This window comes from Tenrec ecaudatus, chromosome 12 (genome assembly GCF_050624435.1).
Source record: "Tenrec ecaudatus isolate mTenEca1 chromosome 12, mTenEca1.hap1, whole genome shotgun sequence".
NCBI lineage: Eukaryota > Metazoa > Chordata > Mammalia > Afrosoricida > Tenrecidae > Tenrec > Tenrec ecaudatus.
In genome coordinates, this window is record NC_134541.1 from 108,808,819 (window position 1) to 108,832,690 (window position 23,872).

At 41.0% G+C, this 23,872-nt stretch overlaps 1 protein-coding gene across 1 annotated transcript; it reads right to left on the bottom strand.

Annotated features, from left to right (window-relative positions):
• Positions 1-22,473: 22,473 nt before the first annotated feature.
• On the bottom strand, positions 22,474-23,415 carry LOC142422828 (olfactory receptor 1F1-like). Its single transcript, XM_075528059.1, has one exon. The coding sequence runs from the start codon at positions 23,413-23,415 to the stop codon at positions 22,474-22,476; it is 942 nt and encodes a 313-aa protein (XP_075384174.1).
• Positions 23,416-23,872: the final 457 nt, after the last annotated feature.

Genomic DNA, 23,872 nt, shown 5'->3' on the forward strand with positions numbered 1-23,872 from the left:
TTGAGTGGTTGTGGGCCCACACGGGTGGAGTTTTGATGGCTGATCTCAAAGTAAGACATAGTGGTTTGTCTAATGGTGCTGGTACTTCCCTCTGCATCTGGAGTGAGGTGGAGGGCATTTGGGTTTACCCTGCTTGGTATAAAAACACCATATCTCTCAGGCGGAATTACCCTAGTCAGAGAGATTGCAGTGGAGGTTGCGTGGATGTTCCCGCAGCAGCCTGGAGCATCACTGGCAATGGGCAGAAGTTCCCACAGTCACTTGTAGGGCCTCAGGGTTTAGGCTGCAGTTCCCCCAGACGTTTGCAGGAGAGAACCTCCAGCCACTTGGTGTAAGGAGGACTGGTGTGATTCCCCAAGCTGGGTGTAAAGCCAAGAAATGCTTGCATGAGCTCATCCACCTGGGCCTTCAGAGTTGGCCTAGGCAGACAGGAGAAAGTAGGAGGCCAATAATGGTCTATGAAAGTTAAGAGAGGGAGAATAGAAGAAAATGAGAGAGAAGATAAGAAAAAGAGAAAGGAGAAAACAAAGATGGGATCAGAAATGCCAAGCAGACTCACACAAAAAAATTCAAAGACAAAACAAAAGTAAAATCAGTCAAAAAGGAAAATGATTGGCTGAGACTGGGGCAGCAACAAAAGAAGAGATGGAAGAAGAGAAAAGAAAAATAAGTGAAAGAAGAATGAAATAAAGTAAAAGAAAACAACAAATAGCTTAAAAATAGATAAAGAGATATCTGAGCCCCGTGCCATGCCATGTGTAGCACTGCCTCATGCCGTGTGCAGCACTGTCACAGGGGGCAGGCTGTAGCTTTACACACTGGGTAGGCAGAGTTGTCATAGGCAGAGGGTAAGGGTCTGGAAACCAGCAGTGGCATGTGGAAGGAGAGAGAGGGAAAGTAGAGAAATAGGATTTCAGAAAGACGGGAGAAGAGAAAACAGAGAGAGAAGAAAGACATTAAAGGAAGAGATAGGGAAATAAGGAGGGAAAACACAACTTGCTCATTAATATTGACTGTGATGGCTAAGAGAGAAGAAAGAGAGAATGAAAAAATAAAAAATAAAGAGATAGCTGATGACCGATTGCCTGAAAGTGGGGCCAGAGGGGCTTGGAGCCTGCCTCACGATGGCTTGTTGGTGTGCGCTTTTAATGCAGGCACCCAGTAGTGCTGGGTGGAATTGCCCTAGTTGGTGAGATAACCTTAGAGGTCTAATTGAGGTTTCACCAGCACCACGGAGAGCTGTAGAGGGCTGCCACCCCTGCCTTGTGTGGTATGCAGTTCTCCCACAGAGGGCAGGTTGATGTTCTCCATGCTATCTAGGTTCAATTGTCCTAGACAGAGGGCTTTGGATTTGCAGCCAGCAGTCGCGTATGATAGGAAAGAGAGGGAGAGAAGAGGGAAAAGAGAGAAAAAGAAATAGAGAGATAGAATAAAACAAAACTGGATGCAATGAGACTGACTGTGGTTGGAAAGATGGAGGGGCAAAAGAATAAAGTAGGAAGAAATAGAGTGGTAAGTAAGGAGATAAACTGAGGCTTAATTGCCTGACCGTGGGGCTGGAGGAGTTCCAACTCTGCTTCAAGGTAGCAGGGTGGTGTGCCTGCTTGGTGTAGGGTCCCACAGATGCTGGGTGTAATTACTCTCAAAGGTAATATCACAGCAGTGGCCACGAGGCAATTCCCACAGTGCTGTTAAGAACTGGAGTTCAGTGGTCTGTCTGCTTTGTGCTGTATGTAGCACTACAGGAGGGGTAGGGGGCAGTGTGGGGTGTTCCCTCAGCCTGGTGTAGGTCCCCAGGACAGGCAGGACCTCCCAAGCTGTGTGTAGAATCAGTGAGAGAGGAGCTTGGATTATTGTCCTGTCTAAACTGTTGATGTTCTACTAGCTCAGGGGTTCTGTTTGTTTGTTTTCCCCCCTGTCCACCTAGAATAGAATTAAATTAAATTGACTCCCTGGCTCTGGGCCTGGGTTTGTGCTCAATTAGAAACAGAATTGCCCCAGAGAATCTTTGCTATGTTGAAAGCCTCCAGGCACTGTAGCTATCTTGTGGCATTCCTTAGCATGGGCTTCCTTATTATGCACATATATGTTAAGGGACTTCTTCTATCTGATTCCTTGGAATGGAAAAATTAGCCTGGTATTTGTCATTTTTACCAAGAAGATATTTTCTCTGTGTGTGTCTCTTTTAATATTGGGTTATGAGATTCCCTGATTTGGTGCTGTCATGCTGACCCCAGAGGGGGAGATCCAGCTTATCACAGAGGTTTTATCTTATCAGCCAGCTGGAGCTGAATTCACCACCTGGACTATTACTATCAGCTTATTTTCTGCCACACTTCGACCTTGCTCAGGTGAATTCATTTCATGCTTTTTCTTTTACTCCAACTCTTTGGCTACCGGCAGACCCTGCCCATAAGGTTATGAGCTCAAGGTAGCTAATAGCTCAGGGTGCTGGGGTATTGGGTTCTCATAATACCTGGTATTATGTCCCCTTTAGGGCATCATCCTAGGTAAATCACTACTTGCTATGAAAGTAGGACATAGTTAACTCTCAGCTGGAACCCATGAGCCCAGTACACCGAACCTTGAGTGCTTTAGTGCACTCATGGTTTGCTTTGTGAGTGGAACTAAAAAAAATGTGGGGTTCAGGACAGACCCTAGTTCTAATTTCAGGACTCTACCTCCCAGTCTCCCTCACCTTACCTCCCAATTTTCTAGTCTGGCAGCAGGAGCTCTGGGTGGGTATTAACTAGATGCCATCTTCTTCTTCCTCCCTGGGAGAAATCCATGAAATTATTTTTCAAATTAAATACAAAATGATATTTTCAATGAATAATTAGCAATACTTCACAAAGACAAGTTAATACAATGATTATTTAAATTTAATCATCAACCACTAGAGATAATGATGGAGAAATTGAAAAATTCTATGAACTTCTTCAGTCTGAAATTGATAAACCACGAAATCAAGATGCATTGATAATTGCTGTCTCTTGGAATGTAAATGATAGAAAGTCCTTAAGAGTTAAAATACGACTTTGAATATATTGTACCTGAATATAGATTCCACCTTAAGAACACAGTTGTTGCAGTGAACACGAATGGCCAAATCCCAGAAAACCTTCTGTGGGATGAGACATCAAGAACATTATGCATGAAGAGAGTAAAAGGTAATTTAGAAGACATGAAAGGAAGAAAAGGTCAAAGTGGGTATTCTGAAATTTAGTTTAGAATACAGAGACGCTAAAGCAAATAGAAAAATGACGACATGACTCACTGAACCGAAAACTTCAAAGGGGAACGGGGGAAGACAAAGTTAAGTATTATGAGGAAAGGTCCAAAGATCTTGTGTTAGAAAACAAAAGATCTTGTGTGAGAAGAACATACTCAGCATATTTCAAGCTGAAAGCACTAAATAAAAAATTCAGGCCTTCACTTGAAATATTAAAGAATTATATAGATCAATTCCAAGAATTTACAGATCATGAATAGAATGTTTTAAAGGACTAATGCAGTACTTGAAGCACCCACTAGTCTATGCCAACAAATTTGGAAAATAACTATGTGATCAACATAATGAAAAAGATTCAAGAAGCCATCTAAGTGAGGTGTTAACTAAATCCCCATGGAAGAAGCACACCAGTGTGTAATCCAAAGACAACAGTAACAAAATTCAAATATGTCGAAGGGAAAAGTACCAGTGCTTACATTATGAAAACCATTTGTCAAAGGCTATGGAGGGCATTGGGAGTCCCAAATCCGTCTGCAGACTATCTAGTCAGACGAACTCTCTGGCATATCCGCCCTAGCCACAGGCAAGGAACTTGCCTTACTTTCAGCTTTACTATCAGACAGAGAAACTCTGAACTTGACTATGGTGCCTTAAACCATGATATCGTATGATACTTGGATCGGTTTACATCCCTCTTAACCCAACCTGAAGTTTCTCTAGGCTCAAGTATTTCTCACCTGTTCCAAGACAGAAATTTCTTCTCTGGCCTTTTAAATATTGACAGTGATTTTTTTTCTTTATTACACTTTACTTGAATTTTTAAAATTATTGTATTCTTCTTCTTTTTGTCTTGCCATTTGTTTTGTTTTTGTTTCTTATTGTTTCTGTTGGGTTTCCCAGTTTGTGAAGCACAGGGGTGTATGCACAGAAACAATAACTGATACAATGGTTTATCAGGGATGTGAAGGGGGAAGGGGGGGAAGGTGAGGGGATTTGGGGATCAAACAATGAATGCAGGAGGTGGGGAGGGGGCACTAGAACTAATTGGGATAATGTATATACAACTCTTTTGAAAACAATTTAACCACTGAAGTGTATGATGGATAAATATTATATCAAGAAAACTCTTTGTAAAAATAAACCAAACTTGACCAATGGTTACCATGGATGAAGGAGAAGGAGTTGTTGCTTAGGGGGCATTGGGATTATGTTAATGTGGGTGGAATAATTTGTAAAAGGGTATCAATAATGGTTGTCCAACTTGAAGGGTATAGTCAATGGCACTGAATTATACACAGAAGTTGTGGAATTGAAGAATGTTTGCTCTGTATATTTTTGCCACAATTAGAAAAAAATTACATAAGGAACAATGAGTACAAAGAGGACATATATATTCTAGAATTGAATATGGTGATAATTGTACACCTCTTCTTGATATAATTGAATTATTGAGTTGTTTGATATGTGGGTGATGTGCTAATAAAACAGTTAGAGAGGAAGAGAGAGAGAGTGAGTGAAAGAGAGAGAGAGAGAGAGAGAGAGAGAGAGAGAGAGAGAGAGAGAGAGAGAGAACGAAAACCATCCTTACTTCTAAGAAGCATTCTGGCTCTACTTCCTCCAAGGCAGATTTTATTCTCCTGGAAGTCCATGGCATATTAAATATTCTTTGCCAACACTGTAATTCAAGTACATCAATTTTCCTCTGTTCTTAGCTTATTCATTAGTCCGTTTTCACTGGCACACAGGGTGATTGAAAATTCCCTGACTTGAAAATGCCAAGGCAGGACCAATAATGAGAGTAGTGATACCAGGAGGGCAAGGAAAAGGTGGGGGAAGAAAAGGGGAACCTAACACAATGATCTACATATAAACCCCTCCCTGAGTGATGGACACAGAAAATTGGGTGAAGGGAGACATCAGTCAGTGTAAGACATGAAAAAATAGATATGTAAATTATCAAGGGAGGGAGGGAGATAAATGAGGAGCTGGCACCCAGGGTTCAAGTAGAAAGAAAATGTTTTGAGAATGTTGATGACAAAAATATGTGCAAATATACTTGACACAATGGACGTATGTATGGATTGTGATAAGAGTTGTATGAGCCCCCAGTAAAATGATTTTTTAAAAAAAGAAAATGCCAAGGCACACCTTAGTCCTCAGAGTAATGTCTTTGCTCTTTAACATTTTAAAGAGTTCTTTTGCAGAAGATTTGCTTATGTTCTACGCTGAGACTATAGGAATTGATGAAACCAAGCTATCACAACTGATGGTATGGATCAGGGTGACAATAAATAGATCCTTCTAGAATGGGAGGGAAATTGGGAACAGGATTCAAATTCTTAAAATGTGCAGACTACTGCACTGGTTGAGACTCGGGGACTTCCTGAGACTATTGTATCTGTGATACAACTTAAATCTTCAACTAAAATTATCCCTAGCAGTTACCTTGTAACTAAATAACAGACTGGTTCATAAAATAAAGAACATCCTCTATGAATAATAAACTCCTTTCAGAAGAGTTATCCACAGTGGACCAAATGGTCAAAATTTTCTCTAAAGTGATGATGAGGAAATAAGGGGGAACGGGAAACATAATACTGGAAATGGTACAACCAGAATGGGATGTTCTAGAATAATGACAACTAGTGAAAAATGTAGCCAATATTACTGAATAATCTGAGTAGAAATTGTTAGAGGGAATTTAGCTTGCTGTATAAACTCTCACCTTAAACACAACAAAATATTAATTAAAAAAGAAAAGATACAGATTTTGTGTCCATTCCAAAAAGAAAATAGGGAAATAATTTAACAAAATTACAATATTACATACAAGTAAAATTTTATTAAAATGATTAAAAATTTCGAAGACAGAACACCAATTTGGAACTGCCAAAATTGCAAGTTAGTTTCAAAAGGATGTGTCATAACGGACATCACTGCTGACATCAGTTGGATCTTGGACGATTCCAGAAAGATGTTTGCTTGTGTTTATTGACTACTCAGACTTTCAATTGGGTACATCTTAGGAAACTATGTACAGCATTTCAAAAAAGAGAGAATTATTTTATACTTAACTGTGCTCATGAGGGATATGTGAACAGACCAAGAGGCAGTCATTCAAACAGAAGGAGGCAATACTGCAAGGCTAAAAACCAGGGATGTCTATTAGTGTTCTACCTAATGTCTATTAGTGTTCTATCCTATACCCGTACTTAGTCAATCTGTATACTGACAAAATGACCCAAGAAGCTTGATTATCTTAAGAAGAAAGAGGCATTACGATTGGAAGAAAATTTATTAAAAACCTATAATTTGGAGATGACACAGTCTTGTCTGCTTAAAGCAAAGAAGATTTCTATAATTTACTGTTGAAATTTTTTAAAATACAGGCTTCAGTATGGGTTACAACTCAATATCCAGAAAACAAAATTTTTTATAACTAAACCAATAAACAATATCATGATAAATGGAGAAAACATTGAAATTGTATTTTACTTCAATGCACAATCACCATTCTTGGAAGCAGCAGCCAAGAAATCAGACAAGGATTTGCATTTGAACAAACTTGTTGTACAAGACCTCTTTAAAGGTTAAAGAGAAGACACCATTTTGAGGACTAAAGGGTGCCTGACTCAAGTTACAGTATTTGAATGACCTCAAATACGTGGGAAACCTGGATAATGAGTAAGAAGCACTACAGATAATTCATTTAAATTATGGCATTTGCAAATCATATTAAATATATCATGGACTGCCGGAGCCAGCAGATCTATTATGCAGGAAGTGTAGCCAGATCATGCTTTAGAAGGGAAGATGGAGAGCCTGCTTCCCATGCTTTGGGCATGAGATATGTCTTGGAGAGATCATTCCTAGCAAAGAGATCTCATGGTTGGTAAAGCAGAGAGCGTAAGCAAAATAGAGGAAGGACGTCAAGGACAGGGGTTGACCCAACGGTTGCAACAATGGACTCAAACACATTAGCAATTGTGAGCATGACACAGGATGGGGCGATGTTTCATACAGTCTGAACTGACTCAACAGCACCCACTTCCTTTCTCCATAGACATAAACCCAGATCAGCAAAGGAATGAGACAAGCTCCCCGAAGGTTCTTGAGACTTGTCTCCACCAAGATACTTTCGTCTACAAATCCTGACTGAGCAATTACATAATGCTCACTCTCACCATTCTGCGGTACAAAGGAACCAAAGAGAAGTAGGACAGTTTCTTTCTTCTTGTATCTAATGAGGCTCTTCGGGAATCTGGTCCCAGTGGAAATGAAAACTTCTGTAAATACCTGCTCTGTGATTTCCCTCAAGTATCTTTTATGCACAGAGTACTAGAAATATGAATTCCTCATTTGTTCAGAACCTGGCCATGATTCCAAGGCTTTCCAATTCCCAGAAGACAGTGAACTATTGGCCACACATGCAGACATGAAGAACACATGAGAGTTTTTAATTAGTTATGGTTTAATACCTATAACATATCATTCCATATTTCAATCATGACAAGTAGACTGGCTAGCACAATCAGTTTCCAATACATGAGAGTTTTAACACCAACTTTCTTAAGGTGATATTACAGCAGAGTAGAAATATTTATTTACTAAGCTTGGTATTCTCTTACCAACTACTTTGTCAAGTTTTACAAACTCATGGAGAAATAATGGAAGTACTAAATATGGGCTGTATATTTTGATAAGAGCTGTCTCTTAGTCTTTTTATAAGCTACTAAGGAGTGAAGTAATGATTTGGAAATGTCAAGAGACCTACACAGTTATGGAGATGGGCTAAGCATGTGCCTGCATATGCTTTATCAAATTAAAAAGATGAGTCAAGTGGGACCAGCATCATTTAAGACTGGGACCCAGACGTTGGCTATGTAGAACTGGGGAAAGACCCTGAGACTGAGCCACTCTGCTAAAGTAAACAAGAATGTGCCTGGAGCCTGACTTGTACCATCTGGAACCTCAATTTTTATGCTCCTGCCCAGTGTTTCTCTTCTCTATATCTGGATCTAGACCTATGAGTGAGGAAAACCAGTCCAGAGTCTCTGTGTTCCTCCCCTTGGAGCTCTCTAGGCAGCCCCAGCAGCAGCAGATCCTCTTCATGCTCTTTCTGAGCATGGATCTGTACACAGTCTTGGACATCCTGTTCATCTTGCTGGCCATCTGCACAGACTACAGCCTGCACACCCCCATGTACGTCTTCCTCAGCAAGCTGCCCTCCATAGACATCTGTTTCTCCTCTAACAATGTTCCCAAGATTCTGGTCAACCACATACCTGGTAGACTATCTCCTTCCTTGGGTGTTGCACACAGCTCTATTTTTTATTATGTTTAGTCATGGACCATTGCATCCTGGTTATGATGGCCTAAGATCACTTTGTTGCTGTGGGTCACCCCTTACACTACACAAACAAGGTGGCATAGCTCTGTGCCCTCCTGCTTGCTGGGATTTCAGTCATTACAAATCTAAATGTTCTGTTCATACCCTGCCAATGGCTCAACTCTTGTTCTATGGCGACAACAGGATCCCCCATTTTTTTCTGTGATGCATCTCCTCTCCTGAAACTCTCCTGCTCTGCCAACTCAATAAGATGGTAATTCTTACTGAAGGGAGTCTGATAACTCTAATTTCATTTTTTTGTCTAGGTTTCCTACACTTACATCACCTCTGCTATCCTGAGAGATGATGCACCAAGGGAAAATGGAAAGTCTTCTCCACACTTGACTATGGTTTCTATCTTCTATGGCACCATCATTGCTGTGTATTATAGCCTGCCACCCCCCACTCAAATGAAAATGACATTGCAGTTGCTCTTCTGTACAGGAAGGTGACCCCCATGTTGAACCCTTTCATTACAGCATCAGGCAAAAGGACATGAAAGGGGCTCTAAGCCACATGGAATAATCACACTACCTGTGTGATCACGAAGTGTCAATGGGATCAGGTATCAGGCATCAGAAGACCCAAACAAACAATTATATCCATGTGAATGATAGGGTCAGAGTGAAGACCCAATGCCCAACTGTAAACAATTGAACATACCCCCAAAGAAGGGTAACAAGGAAGGAATGAGTCTGTCAGGCTGCAGCATAGAACTGACTAAACACACAACATTCCTCTAGTTCTTTAATGCTTCCTCCCCCTATCACCCCCTCCACCACCATTATCATGATCTCAGTTTTACCTTAGAAATCCAGATAGACCAGAGCATGTACTGGTACAGACAACAGCTCTCGACACTCAGAATCCAGGATCCATAAACCCTTCAGGAAATGTAATTGGAGTAGTGATTCCATGGAGTAGTGGGGGGAAAGATTGGGAGAAAGTGGGAAGTGATCACAATGATGGACATATTAACCACCCTTCCCCCCCCAGGGTGACAAACAACAGAAAATTTGAATGAAAGGAGACAGCAGATGGTGTAATAAATGAAAATAAAAATAATTTATAAATTATCAAAGTGTCACAAAGGTGAGAGGGTGGAGAAGGGTGAAAAAATGAGGAACTGATACCAAGGGCTCAATTAAAAACAAAATGTTTTGAAAATTATGATGGAAACATATGTACAAATCCCTAGAAATTCATGTATAAGAGAGTTTTATATAAAGGTTAAGCGCACATCAAGGAAACATCCGAACCCAGTGCTGCCCAAGTCCACAAGTTCAACATCAACCCATATGTCCAACACCAATCCACAAAGTCCTCCTCCATCTCACAAAACACATGCAATGATGGTGACTGCAGGAGGAAAGCCAAATCAGTGAGCATATAAGCGTCTCAGCGCTGGCAGGAGTCTCAATTCAGGTACTCCAGTACCCAGGGCTGCATAGGGGTAGATCCATGCGACATCTCCTCACGGATGTCTTGCAGAAAGTGAGCCTTACTAGCTGATGCAGGGAACTGGCTAAGACAGCTGCACCCTGGTCGGGGACCATCACAAAGAAATAGACCCAAGATAGAAACACGAGGCTCACGGAGCCATTCATCCATCTGCCCTTCAATTAACCCCACCAGTGTTTATCTGCCTGGTTGGCAAAATAAATTTTAACTATTTCATTTGCCAATTCACTATAAAGTAGTACTAGTGTACTTGTCGGTGTGCATAATCTACTTGAACTTGGAGTTAATGATATGCTTAGTAGATACCTATCAATGTACTCAATATAACCACAACCAGATATAGGTAATGGTATTTGTTGTTAATTAAAAAACTCAAACTCATCCTTCCTACAATTTCCTATAGGCTCATAGCGACCATATAGATAGGGAAGAACTGCTGTGATGAATTACTGAAACCGTGACTCTTATGAGAGTAGAAGGGCTGTCTTTCTCTAGCTGTTACTAATTAGTGTATGATGAAATATTTTAAATAGAGGTTAAAGGTTTTATTTCTAAGAGATCAGTTAAAATAAACTCCAGCTAACCCATATTGTACCACTTCCTTGTTGTAAATGCTCTCAGAGTCCACAAATGAAACATGCTGTTACGAGTTGATTCTGACTCACAGCCACTCTGGATAGTGGCAGAGAACTGTCTCATAGGTTTTGCAAGGATGTAACTAAAAAATAGATTGGCATATAATTCACAAATTATATAATTCAATAGTTCAGTCATATTAAGAAGAGTTAAGTGATTATCACCACAATCAATTTAAAGCATTTTCTTCTTTCTGGTCATCATTGTTGTTAGCTCCCGTTGCCCCCTAACCTCCCCTACAATGCCCCTAGGTAGCTATTTATCCAGATTCTGTCTCTATAGATTTACCTCTCCTGGATTTCACCTACAGAAAAGCCTACAAAACAAAAGCAAAAAACATGCAAATGAAAAACCAATAATAATGACCAAATTATACAGGAAAATACCTCAACCAAAAGGAAAGCAAAACATATTAAAAACTCCACCAAATTTAATGTGGGTCAAAAGTGAGATCGAGGCAACATATGTATAAACATTCTTGGTACAATTACTGTGTGGATTGTTATAAGAGCTTTAAGAACCCCTAATAAAGTGATCTTTTAATAAAAATTATCAAAAAAAGTATATAGATCAAAGGAAAATAGTGAGATCAAATGATAAGGTATTACATTTTAACCTAACTACATCTGACATAATCCGTGTCACAGTGCTCTGAAAGCAAACCTATTCACATCCCTTCACTATAGTCAAAGGATCCATCAGAGGCTTAATCCACATGGGGGACCCAGCATTGGGTTCCCACAGCCTTCTGAAAGCCAGGTGTTCATATTTAAGATCTGATACCATTTTCTCCTTTGGATTTGGACTTTATGATTTACAACCATGGGATCACACGGGCGGGAATGCTTCTGCCATGTGGACTTAGTTGACGCAAGGAAGACCCATGGGAGCAGACAGTTATATATGTCCTCTACAGAATGGGTAGTGCATTATAGAATGTGATGGAATAAATGTAAGAATAAATTTCACCACAAATACCCAGTGTCATCAAGTCAATTCTGATTCATAGCGTCCCTATGGTACAAAGTAGAATTGTTCCTTAGAGTTTCTGAAACTTACTTTTTCAAGAGCAAAAAAGCCTCCTCTTTCTTTAGTAGAATGACTTCTGTGATTGAACTTCTAGCCTGGTGGCTATCAGCTCAATGCTTATCCCACAGTGCCATTGGGGCTTCCTGCGTCTACGACAGTGGTGTTTAAACCTGGCGCCCTCTATTGCCTTGGGAACTTTTAATTTACACTGATGCTTGTCCAAATGATGAGTGGAACCCAATATTTGATGTTCTTTCCTTCTTGTTAACTGAGGGTCCTAATGAACATCCTTATTTGAAAATCATGCTGCTTTAAATATATTTTTTTATTGTTCCTAAGAAAGTGAGCCTAGAAATCCTCAAGGATATTGTTGTCGATTGTGGGCTCTTGTTGAACATTCTCTATAGAACTTCCTGTGGACCAATTTGTCCTAGTGCTAAGGCCAGACGTATGGACATAATTCACATTCCTAGGTCTCAGAAAATCCTAAGGATTTGTTCTTCTTTCTAGTGTCTCATCATATAATTGGATTAATTTAACCGGCATAGTTTATGTGGAGGATGCCTTTTTTCATAGGAGTCTCTGGGTGTCACAAATGGATTAAGCACTTGATGTCTAGCTGGAAGCTTGATAGTCTTAATCCACACAGAGATGTCTTGGAAGACTAAGCCACGCTATCTATTTGTGAATGTTATCACTCTATGAAACCCTATAGAGGAGTGGGACTGTATACACATGGGGTCACCATGAGTCAGAATAGACCCAATGGCCACTGGGAAAAATAGAAAATTTGTCCTTTTTCCATTCTAAAATACTGGTCTCCATTTGTTATTCTATCTGTCCTGAATTAGCCTTCCTTGTCAGTGTTTCACGTTACCAAAAGAGACCCCAAATTTCAAATACAACTCAAGAAGACCATTTTTAAAGTCAAAAGAGGAAAAGACAAGACAAACATATATCGTTTGGATGAGAGAGATGATTAGCACAAGGTTTCAATGGCCTCCAAGGGTTTATAGAGGATCAGAGGCTGAAATGGGGCATTGGAGTACAAAGAAAGATGATCACAGAACTGGACCAATAAGTAACATCATGACAAATGGAGGGAAAAAATGAGTTGTCGGGGTTTCCACTTGTGTGTCTCCACATTCAGAATCATGGAAGCAGGAGTCAAGAGATCACAGGTTGAGTTGCATTTTGTAAATCTGCTCCACAGGATATCTTTAGAGGGTTGAAAACCATGAAGCTTACTGTAAGGACTAAGGTGCACCTGCCCCAAGCCATGGTATGTTCAATTGCCTCATATGCATGTGAAAGTTGGACATTACATAAAGAAGACCAAAGAAGAATCAAAGTGTTTGAAATATGGTGCTGGAGAAGAATATTCAAAGTACCGTGGATTTGTTGAAAGAACAAACTAATCTGTTTGGAAGAAGTACACAACTAGAGGCCAGGATGTCAAGATTTCACCTCAATTACTTTGGGTGTATTGTCTCTCTTTCTTTCCCTTTGTTAAATTTGTCAATTGTTTCTTAATTTTTACAAAACTTTTTCAAAGAAACAACTTCTTGTCTTATTGATTTTTTTCTTTTATTTTTATGTTTTCCAATCCATTTATTTATACCCCAATCCTTTGATTCCTTTTCTCCTTATGGTTTACTTTGTTGGTTTTCTTCTAATTGTTGAACATGCTGTGATAACATGCTGAATTGTGTTTTTTCTCCTTTTTTCAATTGTGTATAGAATACTATAAATTGCACTCTAATAATTATTTTTATATGTCTCATTGGTTTTGATATTTTATGTTTTTGTTTTCATTTTTTTCAAATTTCAGCCCATATTTCATCCATTTCCCAATACTTTTCAATAATAGGTTGTTCAGTTTCCATATATTAGAATTTTTTTGCCTTGGTTCGTTCTATGGTTAATTTACAATTTTATAGCACTGTGGTCTGAAAAAAATGGAGTGCAGAATCTCAATATTTTAAAATGTATTCAGGCTTCCTTTGTGACCTAACATGTAATCCATTCTAGAGTATGTTCCCTGGGAAGTAGAAAAGTGTGTACTGTGTTGCTGTTAGGTTGCATGCTCTTTAATGTCTAGGAAATGGAATTGGTTACTTATGTTGATTAGTTCCTCTCTGAGTTCTTTATTGGGTTTTTCCTAATTATTTGTCTTTTCTCAAGAGTGATGTAGTGATTTCTCTAACTATTATTGCTGTATTCCGTATCTCTGTTCAACTCTATAAGAGTTGTATTGATGTTCTTTGAGGGCCTTTCATTTGTTGGTATGTTTATGATGCCTATATCATCTTGTTTTGTTGTCCCCTTAGTTAACATACAGTGTTCTTTTATGTCTCTCATGATTGTTTGGGCTTTGAAGAGTAATATATCAGAAATTAATATGGCAACTTATCCTTTTTTGTTATTGACATTAGCTTGGTAATTTTTCTCCATCCTTTGATTTTTAGTCTATTTTGGTCTGTCCAGCTAAAATGTGTGTCTTGTAGGCAGCAAATTGATGGGTCTTGTTTTCTTATCCAGTCTCCTATCTTCCATCCTATTATTTTCATATTATCAGTATCATGCTATTGATAAATGCAGGTTTATTGCTGTCATTTTCTGTGTAGTGTTGTGTGTATGGTTTTAGTGAAATGTTTGTTGTCCGAATATTTCTGTGCTATTTTGAGTATTGTTTCAATGTGTTGATTCCTGAGTTCTGTTGTCTTTAATGTTGCTCTTAGGTTTGTCTCCTGTTGTTGATTCTCTGTCTAAAGTGTTCATTTTATCATTTTTTTTGTAATGATGATCTTATTTTTTTCAAATCTATTTAGTTTCTCCTTGTGTGGAAATACACTTATTTCACTGTCATTTGAATGATAGTTTAGCTAGCTATAAGACTTGGGCACTTTTTAATCTTTCAGTGTTTTATATATGTCTTCTGGCTTGCATGATTTCTGCTGAGGATCCAAGTGCATTCTTAATGATTTTCCTGGCTAGGTGACTGTTATTTTTTCTCTCGCTGCTCTCAGGATTTTCTCCTTCTCCTTGACGTTGGGGAATTTAACTGTGATCTGTTGGGAGGTTTGTCTTCTTGGGAGCAGTTCTCTCAGCATCTTGAATCATTGTTTTCTTTTTATAGTGTTAGGGAAGTTTCTTTCCATATTTTCCCGTACTATTCTCTCTGTAGATTTCTTTGTTTCTTCCTGCTCCAGAATCCAAATGAGACAGACCTTGTTCTTGATAATGCCCCACCCAATTCTTAGGTTTCCTGTGGATTCCTTTGCTCTTTTTGTCGACTATTTCTCTTAATGGTTGTAGTGAAGAGAAGTGTCTTCAAGTACATTTATTCTGATCTATTTCTTCTATTTTTTTCATCTCTGCTCTTTTACCATGTTGTCTAATTCTGTTATTTTATTATTTATCTTCTGGAATTCTACTTGGTGTATGTTTTCTACTTTTCCTATTCCTTCTATAGTTCACTTGAACATGTCCTCCATTTCTTACATCTTCTTGAACATTATTCTTCTGAATTCTATTGAGATTATTAAGGTTTATTATGCCAACCTGGCCAATAAAAACATGTAGTATTAATAGAAAGGCAGAGAAATAAATGGCTTGGTGGTCCTCGCCTTCTGGTTCTCTGATCTCCTGTTCTCTGATGGTCAGACCAGTGTGCAGCTGCCTTAGCTGGAAAGGCTCACTTCCTGTGAGACATCCCTGAGGAGAAGCCATATGGACTTACCCTGATGTAGCCCCGGATGGTGGAGAAGCCGCATGGAGACCCCTCCCAGGGCTGAGATGCTTAAACTACCACTGGATTCAATGAGTTTCTACTCGCTGACCTGTCATTCTTCTGCAATAGGCATCATTGTATATATTTTGATGAGTTTGAGAGGACTACGTAGATAGGTGTCAGACATAGGGCTATGTTGGACCTATGAGCTTGGACTGGGCTGGGTTGGGATGCTTTCTGAATGTAGACTTACACGATATATAAAACACTTTTTAATATATAAGTGGGTTTCTGGGGATTTTTTCTCTAGTTTATCCAGCCAAAGACATATAATGTGGTCATTCCAGGGTCTTTTCTTCAGAGTATTTCTTTGGATCTGGGTATTGTTCAGTTGCAGTACTGTGTGTGTGTGTATGTATGTGTGTGGACTCTCATGGATTGATGCTTCTGCAGGATTGTGGTGCAGCTGGTCTTGTTGGGAGGGTTAGGGTTGTGTGAGAACAGTTGATTTTAGGGGAGCAGCACTATGCAGTGTTTGTTCTGTTGTAAACAGGGTTTCTGTGGTTTTTAAATCAACTCAATGGTACCTAACAACAACAACAGCACCAACACGTGGTGCCAAAAAGGTGGAAGCATGGAGAAAAAAGAGTAAAAAGAAAAAGTAGAATAAAGAACATAGAGAAAAGGGAGAAAATGGAAGAAAAGAAAGGGGAAGGAGAGAAAAAGTAATGAAAGCTGTTTGATCTTTTCTGCACCACTCTTCAAAATAAAGAAAGAAAATATGGAAGAATAAGAAAAAGAAGAAAATTAGAGGGCTCTATTTGCATGGGTTATTTCCTTGGTCTAGTAGCTTTGTAGCTGTAGTCAGTGAGAGGACAGATGCAGGAAGGTCTTGGCATCAGAAATGCATCTAAATTTATTCTGGGTGGAGAAAGCACTATGCTGGACCAAGTCTTACCTGGTGGAAGCCGTATTTGATGGCAGGGAACAGAAAGAGAATTTATCTTTTGGCTGGGCCTAAAGAGTTGTTGACTAGGAGCATTAAGGGATCTATCTCGGCCAATTCCTGCTTGCTGGTGGGGTGCACAGAATCACCAGAGCTGTGGCTTGGACCTTGTTAGTGGGGTACAGGAAGAGTGCCCAGCCAGGTTAGGTCTGCCTGCTGACTGGCTTGTAACAGACACCAGTGAAATCTTTAATACTTTTAAGAGATCTTTTGCAGTGGATTTGCCAAGTGAAAGACATTGTTTGATTTCTTGACTGCTGTATCTATGAACATTGATAGTCAATGCAAATGAAATAAATGACTACATGAATCTTTTCTCATTTAACAAAAGTTTATTTATTTGTCCAGTTGTGAGGATTTTTCCTTCACATTCAATTGCAATCCATACTAAAGGCTGTCCTCTTTAATTTTCATCAGCAAGTGCTGATGAAATGGTAAACTTCTCTTTATCATTCACTATCCTTTTGCTCTACTTGAATGACTGCGTCTTAGACAGTGAACACATTTTCATGAGAACAACTAAGTGTACTGAAATTCCCATGCTCTGAAATGCTATCCATAATCTAGCAGGCTAGAAGTATAAACTCAGGAAACCAGCTCTTGGAAAAGGCGTTCTTTCTGTGTCAGCCCTAGGGAATTTTCCTTACCGATTTTAACCGTATGTCTCTTGGTTCCCTGGTGATCTTCATGATTTCCTTTGTGCTTGTTTGTTTGGGATTCAATATATGTGTTATTTTGGGGGGGACAGAATGTCATTTATTTTTTATTAGAAATAAATATTTCACAATATATAATTACATACTGTTTTTTGATTAGTCATGCTTTAATTATGTTCAGTTGTAACAATGAAAATACATGCTGCATATCAGATACTTACATTATGATTCATAACAGTAGCAAAATTACAATTATGATGTAGCAATGAAAATCATTGGTTGGTGGGTCACTACAACATGAGGAACTGTATTAAAGGGTCGCGGCATTAGGAAGGTTGAGAACCACTGTTCTAAGGAGTTTTCAGAGGAAACCCTTTTTTAAAAAAAACAATTTATTAGGAGCTCATACAACTCTTATCACAGTCCATACATATACATACATCAATTGTATAAAGCACATCTGTACATTCTTTGCCTTAATCATTTTCTTTTTTTTCCTCCTCTTTTCTTTTTTTACATTTTATTAGGGACTCATACAACTCTTATCACAATCAATACATATACATACATCAATTGTATAAAGCACATCCATACATTCCCTGCCCCAATCATTCTCAAAGCATTTGCTCTCCACTTAAGCCCTTTGCATCCGGTCCTCTTAGAGGATATGTGCTATTTTTATACTGCAAATATAATTGGCTTAAAACACAGCCTATACTACTAGGGTCCCATGAACATAACAAAGAAAAGTCTACTGTCAAATAGGATTCTATCTGTAAGTACAGCAGTTTAGAACTAATAAAATACATTTCATGGTGATGGGAAACAAAGAAAATTTTGTGTGTAAGTCCTAAGCATCTCATTATCTCCAGGGGAAGGAAGCTGATTAGATAGTGTTACATAACTAATAAATAAAAGGGAGGCCTTTTGTTTGTATGTTTGTTTGTTTTTGTGTGGGAACATATCAGAGGAAACTACAGTCTCAGTGAGAGTAATGAGACATGGTTTAACAAAAGAAGTAACATTGATTTGGATCTTCAAGGATGAGGGTGAAGGGATAGGCAAGGTATCCAGGAGAGGTGGAATAAGAATTATTAAACTGTTTCTTAGGTAGAAAAACGGCATGGTTCTCATTGAGTCTATTCTGATTCACAGTGACTCATGTGTACAGGAAAGAATAGTTCTCCAGGATTTTGAAGGCTGTGATCTTCTTTAAGAAGTAGCTAGCTAGGCTTTGTCTTCCAAGATATCTCTGGGTGGGTTCAGACTGCCAACCTTCCCGTCAGTATGCCAGTGCTTAACCCATTTGTGATACACAGCGACACCCTAAGAAAAAATCAGAGCTCATGCTAAATATACTGGTACTCCCACATAGTAAGACAGTTCAATTGGATGATAAGAAACTAGAAATAATAATGAATTATTAGGATATCATAGGAGGCACAGAAATGTGACATGTGCACAAAGGACTGATGTTAACATAAGACACTTTGGGCAAGGGAAAGTTCCACAGAGAACTCACACCCTTATTGATTGTGCCCACGCTTGACTGTAATGTCATTAAGGGTTTCTAGGCTCACTTTCTGGGAAAAAACAAAACAAAACCCCAAACACATTTAGAGAAGCATGGTTGTCTACTCAGAATGTTCATTAGAACTCTCAGATAACAAACAGAAGGAAAGGCCTCTAGTTGTTGGGTCCCAGCCAGCATTTGGACTGGCATCAGTTTATACTCAGAGATCTCCAGGTGGTACAGGCAACTAGAATTAAATACCATTGCTATAGATCCATGGGACTCCTGTTGGTGTATAGGAGCCTTGGTGGTGTCGTGAATAGGCGTTGGGTGATGGTGCCCAAGGTTATCAGTTTGGAACTACCAGCCTCTCTATTGGGGGAGGAGGGGGGAGATATTAGACTTTCTATTCCCATGAAGAGTTACAGTCTTGGAAATCTACAGGAGCAGTTCTACCCTATCCTGTGGTCACTATGACTTGCCATCAACACAATGGCAGTGTGTTTTGTATTTTTGAGGTGTAGACACAGAAGAAGCCATGGCAGTATAGTGGTTACTTGGGCTGCTAACTGCAAGATTAGCAGTTCAAAACCACCAGCTGCTCCTTGGGAGAAAGACTGGGCTTTCTACTGCCACAAAGAGTGACAGGCTCAGGAACTCAGAGGAACAATCCTTTTTTTTGTGGGGGTGGGGTGGGGATTTGTACATATTATTGGAGATTATTTTCCATCAACAAGGAATTCCTCTAAACTCAAAGAAAACTTGAGTTAGTAAGGGGACACTGAAGCCTTCCATGGTAGTGCACTGGTGCCGCAGCTCCCTGATGGCTTTGGGAGGGGTGAGTAGACAGAAGAGAGAGAAACTAGCCAAGGAATCCACCAGGGGCTGGTGCAGAGACCTGCTCTCTGGAAGTCTCTGAACGCTGTTGAGTGTGGGAATACTCAAAATGAAAGGTTGGGGGTGGGGGGAACTGCTGAGGAGTGGGATAGGGGAAGAGAGAAAAAAGGACAAGAACATATAAAGTCTTAACTTGGAAGGATTCATTTTTAAAAGGAAAATCAGAAATCCCACAAAGGACATGACTGAGGGAACTTACAAAATCTAAGAGGGTGGCTTGCTCCCTATCAGCCATGTTCGAGGTCCCGTAAGAGACCACTGTGTCACTGCAGACTCCCAGCAGGGGACCTTGCACTCAGCAGTTACATGCTTAGGTATTCAGAGGTAAAGCAGCAGGGTTTTTGGGCCTCATCAATGTTTAACAAACTGTGGGTAGAAATAAGGCCAACACTGCCCATGGGTGAGTCTGGGTAAATGATGCTATTCAGCAGCTCCTCTGGATTTCCCATCCTCCACCCTCAGATGCTTGGGGGAGGCTGGGTGCTTCAGTCCCTTCACCCCCTAGCCCTTGGGCAGGGACCTCACCAAGAACCCAGAGGGAGTTATCTTGGTATAGGTACACTTTTGTGGCCCACCCTCCTGAGGCCCACATCGAGGATGTCCCCCAGATTTGGGGCCAGTTCATGGAGCTCCTCATCCTTAGTAGCATGCAAGGCCCAGCACTCCCCACCAGGATGATCAAATCCCAATAGGTGCCCAACAGTAGATGGATTCCATGGTGCCTGGCATGGCTATGTTCTTATGATGGGGTAGAGACAGGTTCTTCCTAGACTTCAGTCTGAGGTCCTCTGGTCTCTTATTGGCATACAGGGTCCCTGAGATCCCACAGACCCTGCATTAAATGTGCTCTGGTGGGGGGGGAGGGGTAGGCTTACGCCAGGATTTGTTTTCACATAACCAGGACAGCCACACTGCTCGGTAGCTCTTCAACCCTGGCGCTGTGCATATCAGCTAATTGCAGGCTGAGAAGTCTAGTAACATCCAGGTCAAGCACCCCGGAGGTGTAGATTGGGTGCAGGGTGCTGTCCCAGAGAGCAGGCGTGGGAACCACCGGCCCTTCCTGCCCCAGGTCCAGATGGAGCAGTCAGCAGTCACCTTTCTTCAGACAGGCTTTAGGAGTCAGCCTGGCTCTTGCTGAGAAGTTCCACGTGCTGGGCCTCATGCAGCACAGACTGGATGCACCCGCTCCAACCTCCTCCACCCCCACGACCTCTGAGTCATATTTCTTTTGCTTGAACTCGGGGAGACAAGGATATCAGGCTCCACTTCCATGACCTCCTCTTCTAGAGTCTGCTTGAAGGCCACCTGGGCTGAGGACAATGGTAGACCTGCTGGGGGTAGGGGTCCAGTTCCAGGGGCTAGAGCAAGGCTTTACCCCTGCTTAAGATCACTCACTGCTGTGCCCCTCCCAAGACCAGATATGCAGCACCTCAACCCCGCGGCCTCCAGAGAGACCCCTGCAGTATTACATCTCCAGACGTGCATTCAAACCCACCGCCCACTGCTTAGCCTTTCTGAGGGTCTTCACTAGTTCTGAAGAAGACAGCAACACTCCTGACCACGGCCTAGAAGGCGATGACCTCCTCGTACCCGCGGCCCTGTGGTCTTGCTGAAGGCTCTGGGACCACAGAGCCCCCTCATGTCGGTGGTAGTTTGGGGTCCTGCACCCCAGGAGCCTCTGTTCTGTGAGTTTTCCTGAAGCAGCGCCCGCTGCAGCCGCAAGTTCCCTTCTCTCTTCCTCCTCATGTTGCTGGTGGGGTTTTTCATCTGTTGCTTTCAGTCCCCAGCTCTGGCAACTTGGGCCCCTGCGCCGGCCAGCCAAGGGAGCACCCCCACAGATACCAACTTGTGCTGCCCTGGCCTGGCGTGACGCACCCTCCCTCACTTAAGCTTCTGCCTGGGACGCAGCTGCCTCTGCATCTGGAGCACCCGGCCCTGTAGCTTAGCAACCAGGGCCGCCAAGAACAGTTCAACCTGACCTTTCAGGCTCTTACGAGTCAACATTGACTCCATGCCAGTAATTTTTGTTTGTTTGCTCCCTTGTTTTGGTTGTAAATTCAGAAAAGAGCCCTGATGACCTGGTGGGTTCCGTGTTGGGGTGCAAACTGCAAGGTCAGAAGTTCAAAACCACCATTTGCTCTGCAGGGAAAGGATGAGTCCTTTGGACATGTAAAAATAGACAACCTGAAAAATCTATAGGGCATTTTTACTTTATCCTATAGGGTCTCGATGAGGTGGAATCAACTCCAAGGCAGGAGATCTGTTTGGGATGGTTCTGGATCCAAGTGGCCCTGATGGGACAGTGGGGTCAATGTTGGGCTGCTAACCACAAGACTGGCAGTTTGATGCCACCAGTTATGCCACTGGATCAAGCAAGGTAAGTTTGTTTACTTCTATAAATATTTAAAGTCTCAGAAATCCTAAGAAGTAATTTTACTCTGTCCTGTAATGTTTCTAAGAGTCAGAATGACGCCATGAGCATGTTTCGTTCTTGTAGAATTTTATTCTGCACCAGGCTTTCTGTAAGGGAAATATACAACAGTCTTGTCCCAGAAAGACTTGCAGGCTTTCAGAGCCTGTGAGGCAGTTATCTCCATTTTATAGAGTTGCCATGATTCAGTCATATCAACTGGGTGAGAACACTTTGGGGTTGTGGCTTCTGAGGGTATTTGTAACAGAGGTGTGAAAAAAATTATTGTTACTTGGAGTTTTTTAAGGTGAAACTTTTCATAAAACATTTTATATTCCAGTAATTAACAACTATCATTGCCTACCACTGGCTGTAGTTAAATAAGAGTTCATCGATAAATATTTATTGTGAATATTGAGTCTAAATTTTTTATACACCCAGACATCCAGCTTGTCACCAGTGGACAAAGGCTTCTATACCTGTTGATAATTCATTGTTCGTGGGTCTTTCATCAGGTAGAGTCTCTCTTCCTGCCCATCATTTTTCTGAGTGCCCCTTTCATGTCCTTGTTCCTGAGGCTGTAGATGAAAGGGTTCAGCATGGGGGTAACCACCGTGTACATCACAGAAGCTACAATGTCATACTCAGCTGAGTGGGTGGATGAAGGGCTGAAATACACAGCAAAGATGGTGCCATAGAAGAGGGACACCACAGCCAGGTGGGATCCACAGGTGGAGAAGGCTTTCCATCTACCCTTTGCTGATGGAATTTTCAGAACAGCACAGGTGATACAAAAGTAGGAAACCAGAATGCAAATCAATGGGGTGATTGTCATCAGTCCCCCTTCCATGAGAATCACCATCTCATTGACGTATATGTCAGAGCAGGCAAGTTTCAGGAGAGGATCCAGATCACAGAAGAAGTGGGGGATCCTGTTGTCTGCACAGAATGAGAGGCCAGCTGTCAGCAGAGTGTACAAGAGAGCATGCAGGTTGGCAACGACCCAAGACACAGAGACCAGCAGGGCACAGAGCTGAGGGGTCATCTTTGTTGTGTAGTGTAACGGGTGGCACACAGCAACAAAGCGGTCATAGGCCATCACAGTCAGGAGGAAATTGTCCATATTGATAAAAACAATGAAAAAATACATCTGTGTGAGACACCCAGGGAAGGAAATGGTCTCACTCCCAAGGATGTGGTTGATCAGCATCTTGGGGATAGTGGTAGATGTGAAGCAGATATCCATGAAGGACAGGTTTCTGAGGAAGAAGTACATGGGACTGTGCAGGCGGGCGTCCATGCTGATGGCCAGGATGATGAGCAGGTTGCCCAGCACTGAGGCCAGGTACATGCTCAGGAAGAGCACGAAGAGGAGCTCCTGTTGCTCCTTGGACTTCCTGGAGAGCCACAGGAGCAGGAACTCAGAGCCACTTGACTGGTTTGCTCCACTCATATGTCTAGGATCAGATGCAGAGAAGACCGAGAATGGGGAGAAACCTAGGAATGGAGAGTTCTGCAGGAACAAGTCAGGTTCCAGCTATGAGCTTGTTTACTTTATCAGAGTTACTCACTCATAATCTGCCCCAGTCCTACTCCACCAACTTCTAATTTGACTCCCAGTTTTAAGTGATGGTGGACCCACTTGATTCATACTTTTTATTTTATAAGAAATAACACAAAACAGAATCAGGTAGAGGCGCATCCTGAGCCCATCTTTATGACAGTGTTTGTTTTAGTGTACATTTCCCAGGCTGTTTTTCTGTCTTTAGTAACTCATAAAAAGACAAGAGAATAAAATGATTTTAAATAAAAGACAAGAGAAATAGCTGATTATTATTGAGTTTATCTCAATATACAGTCCATGGATATAGTACTCCTATTATTGTTCCCTAGATCTGCAAGATTTAACA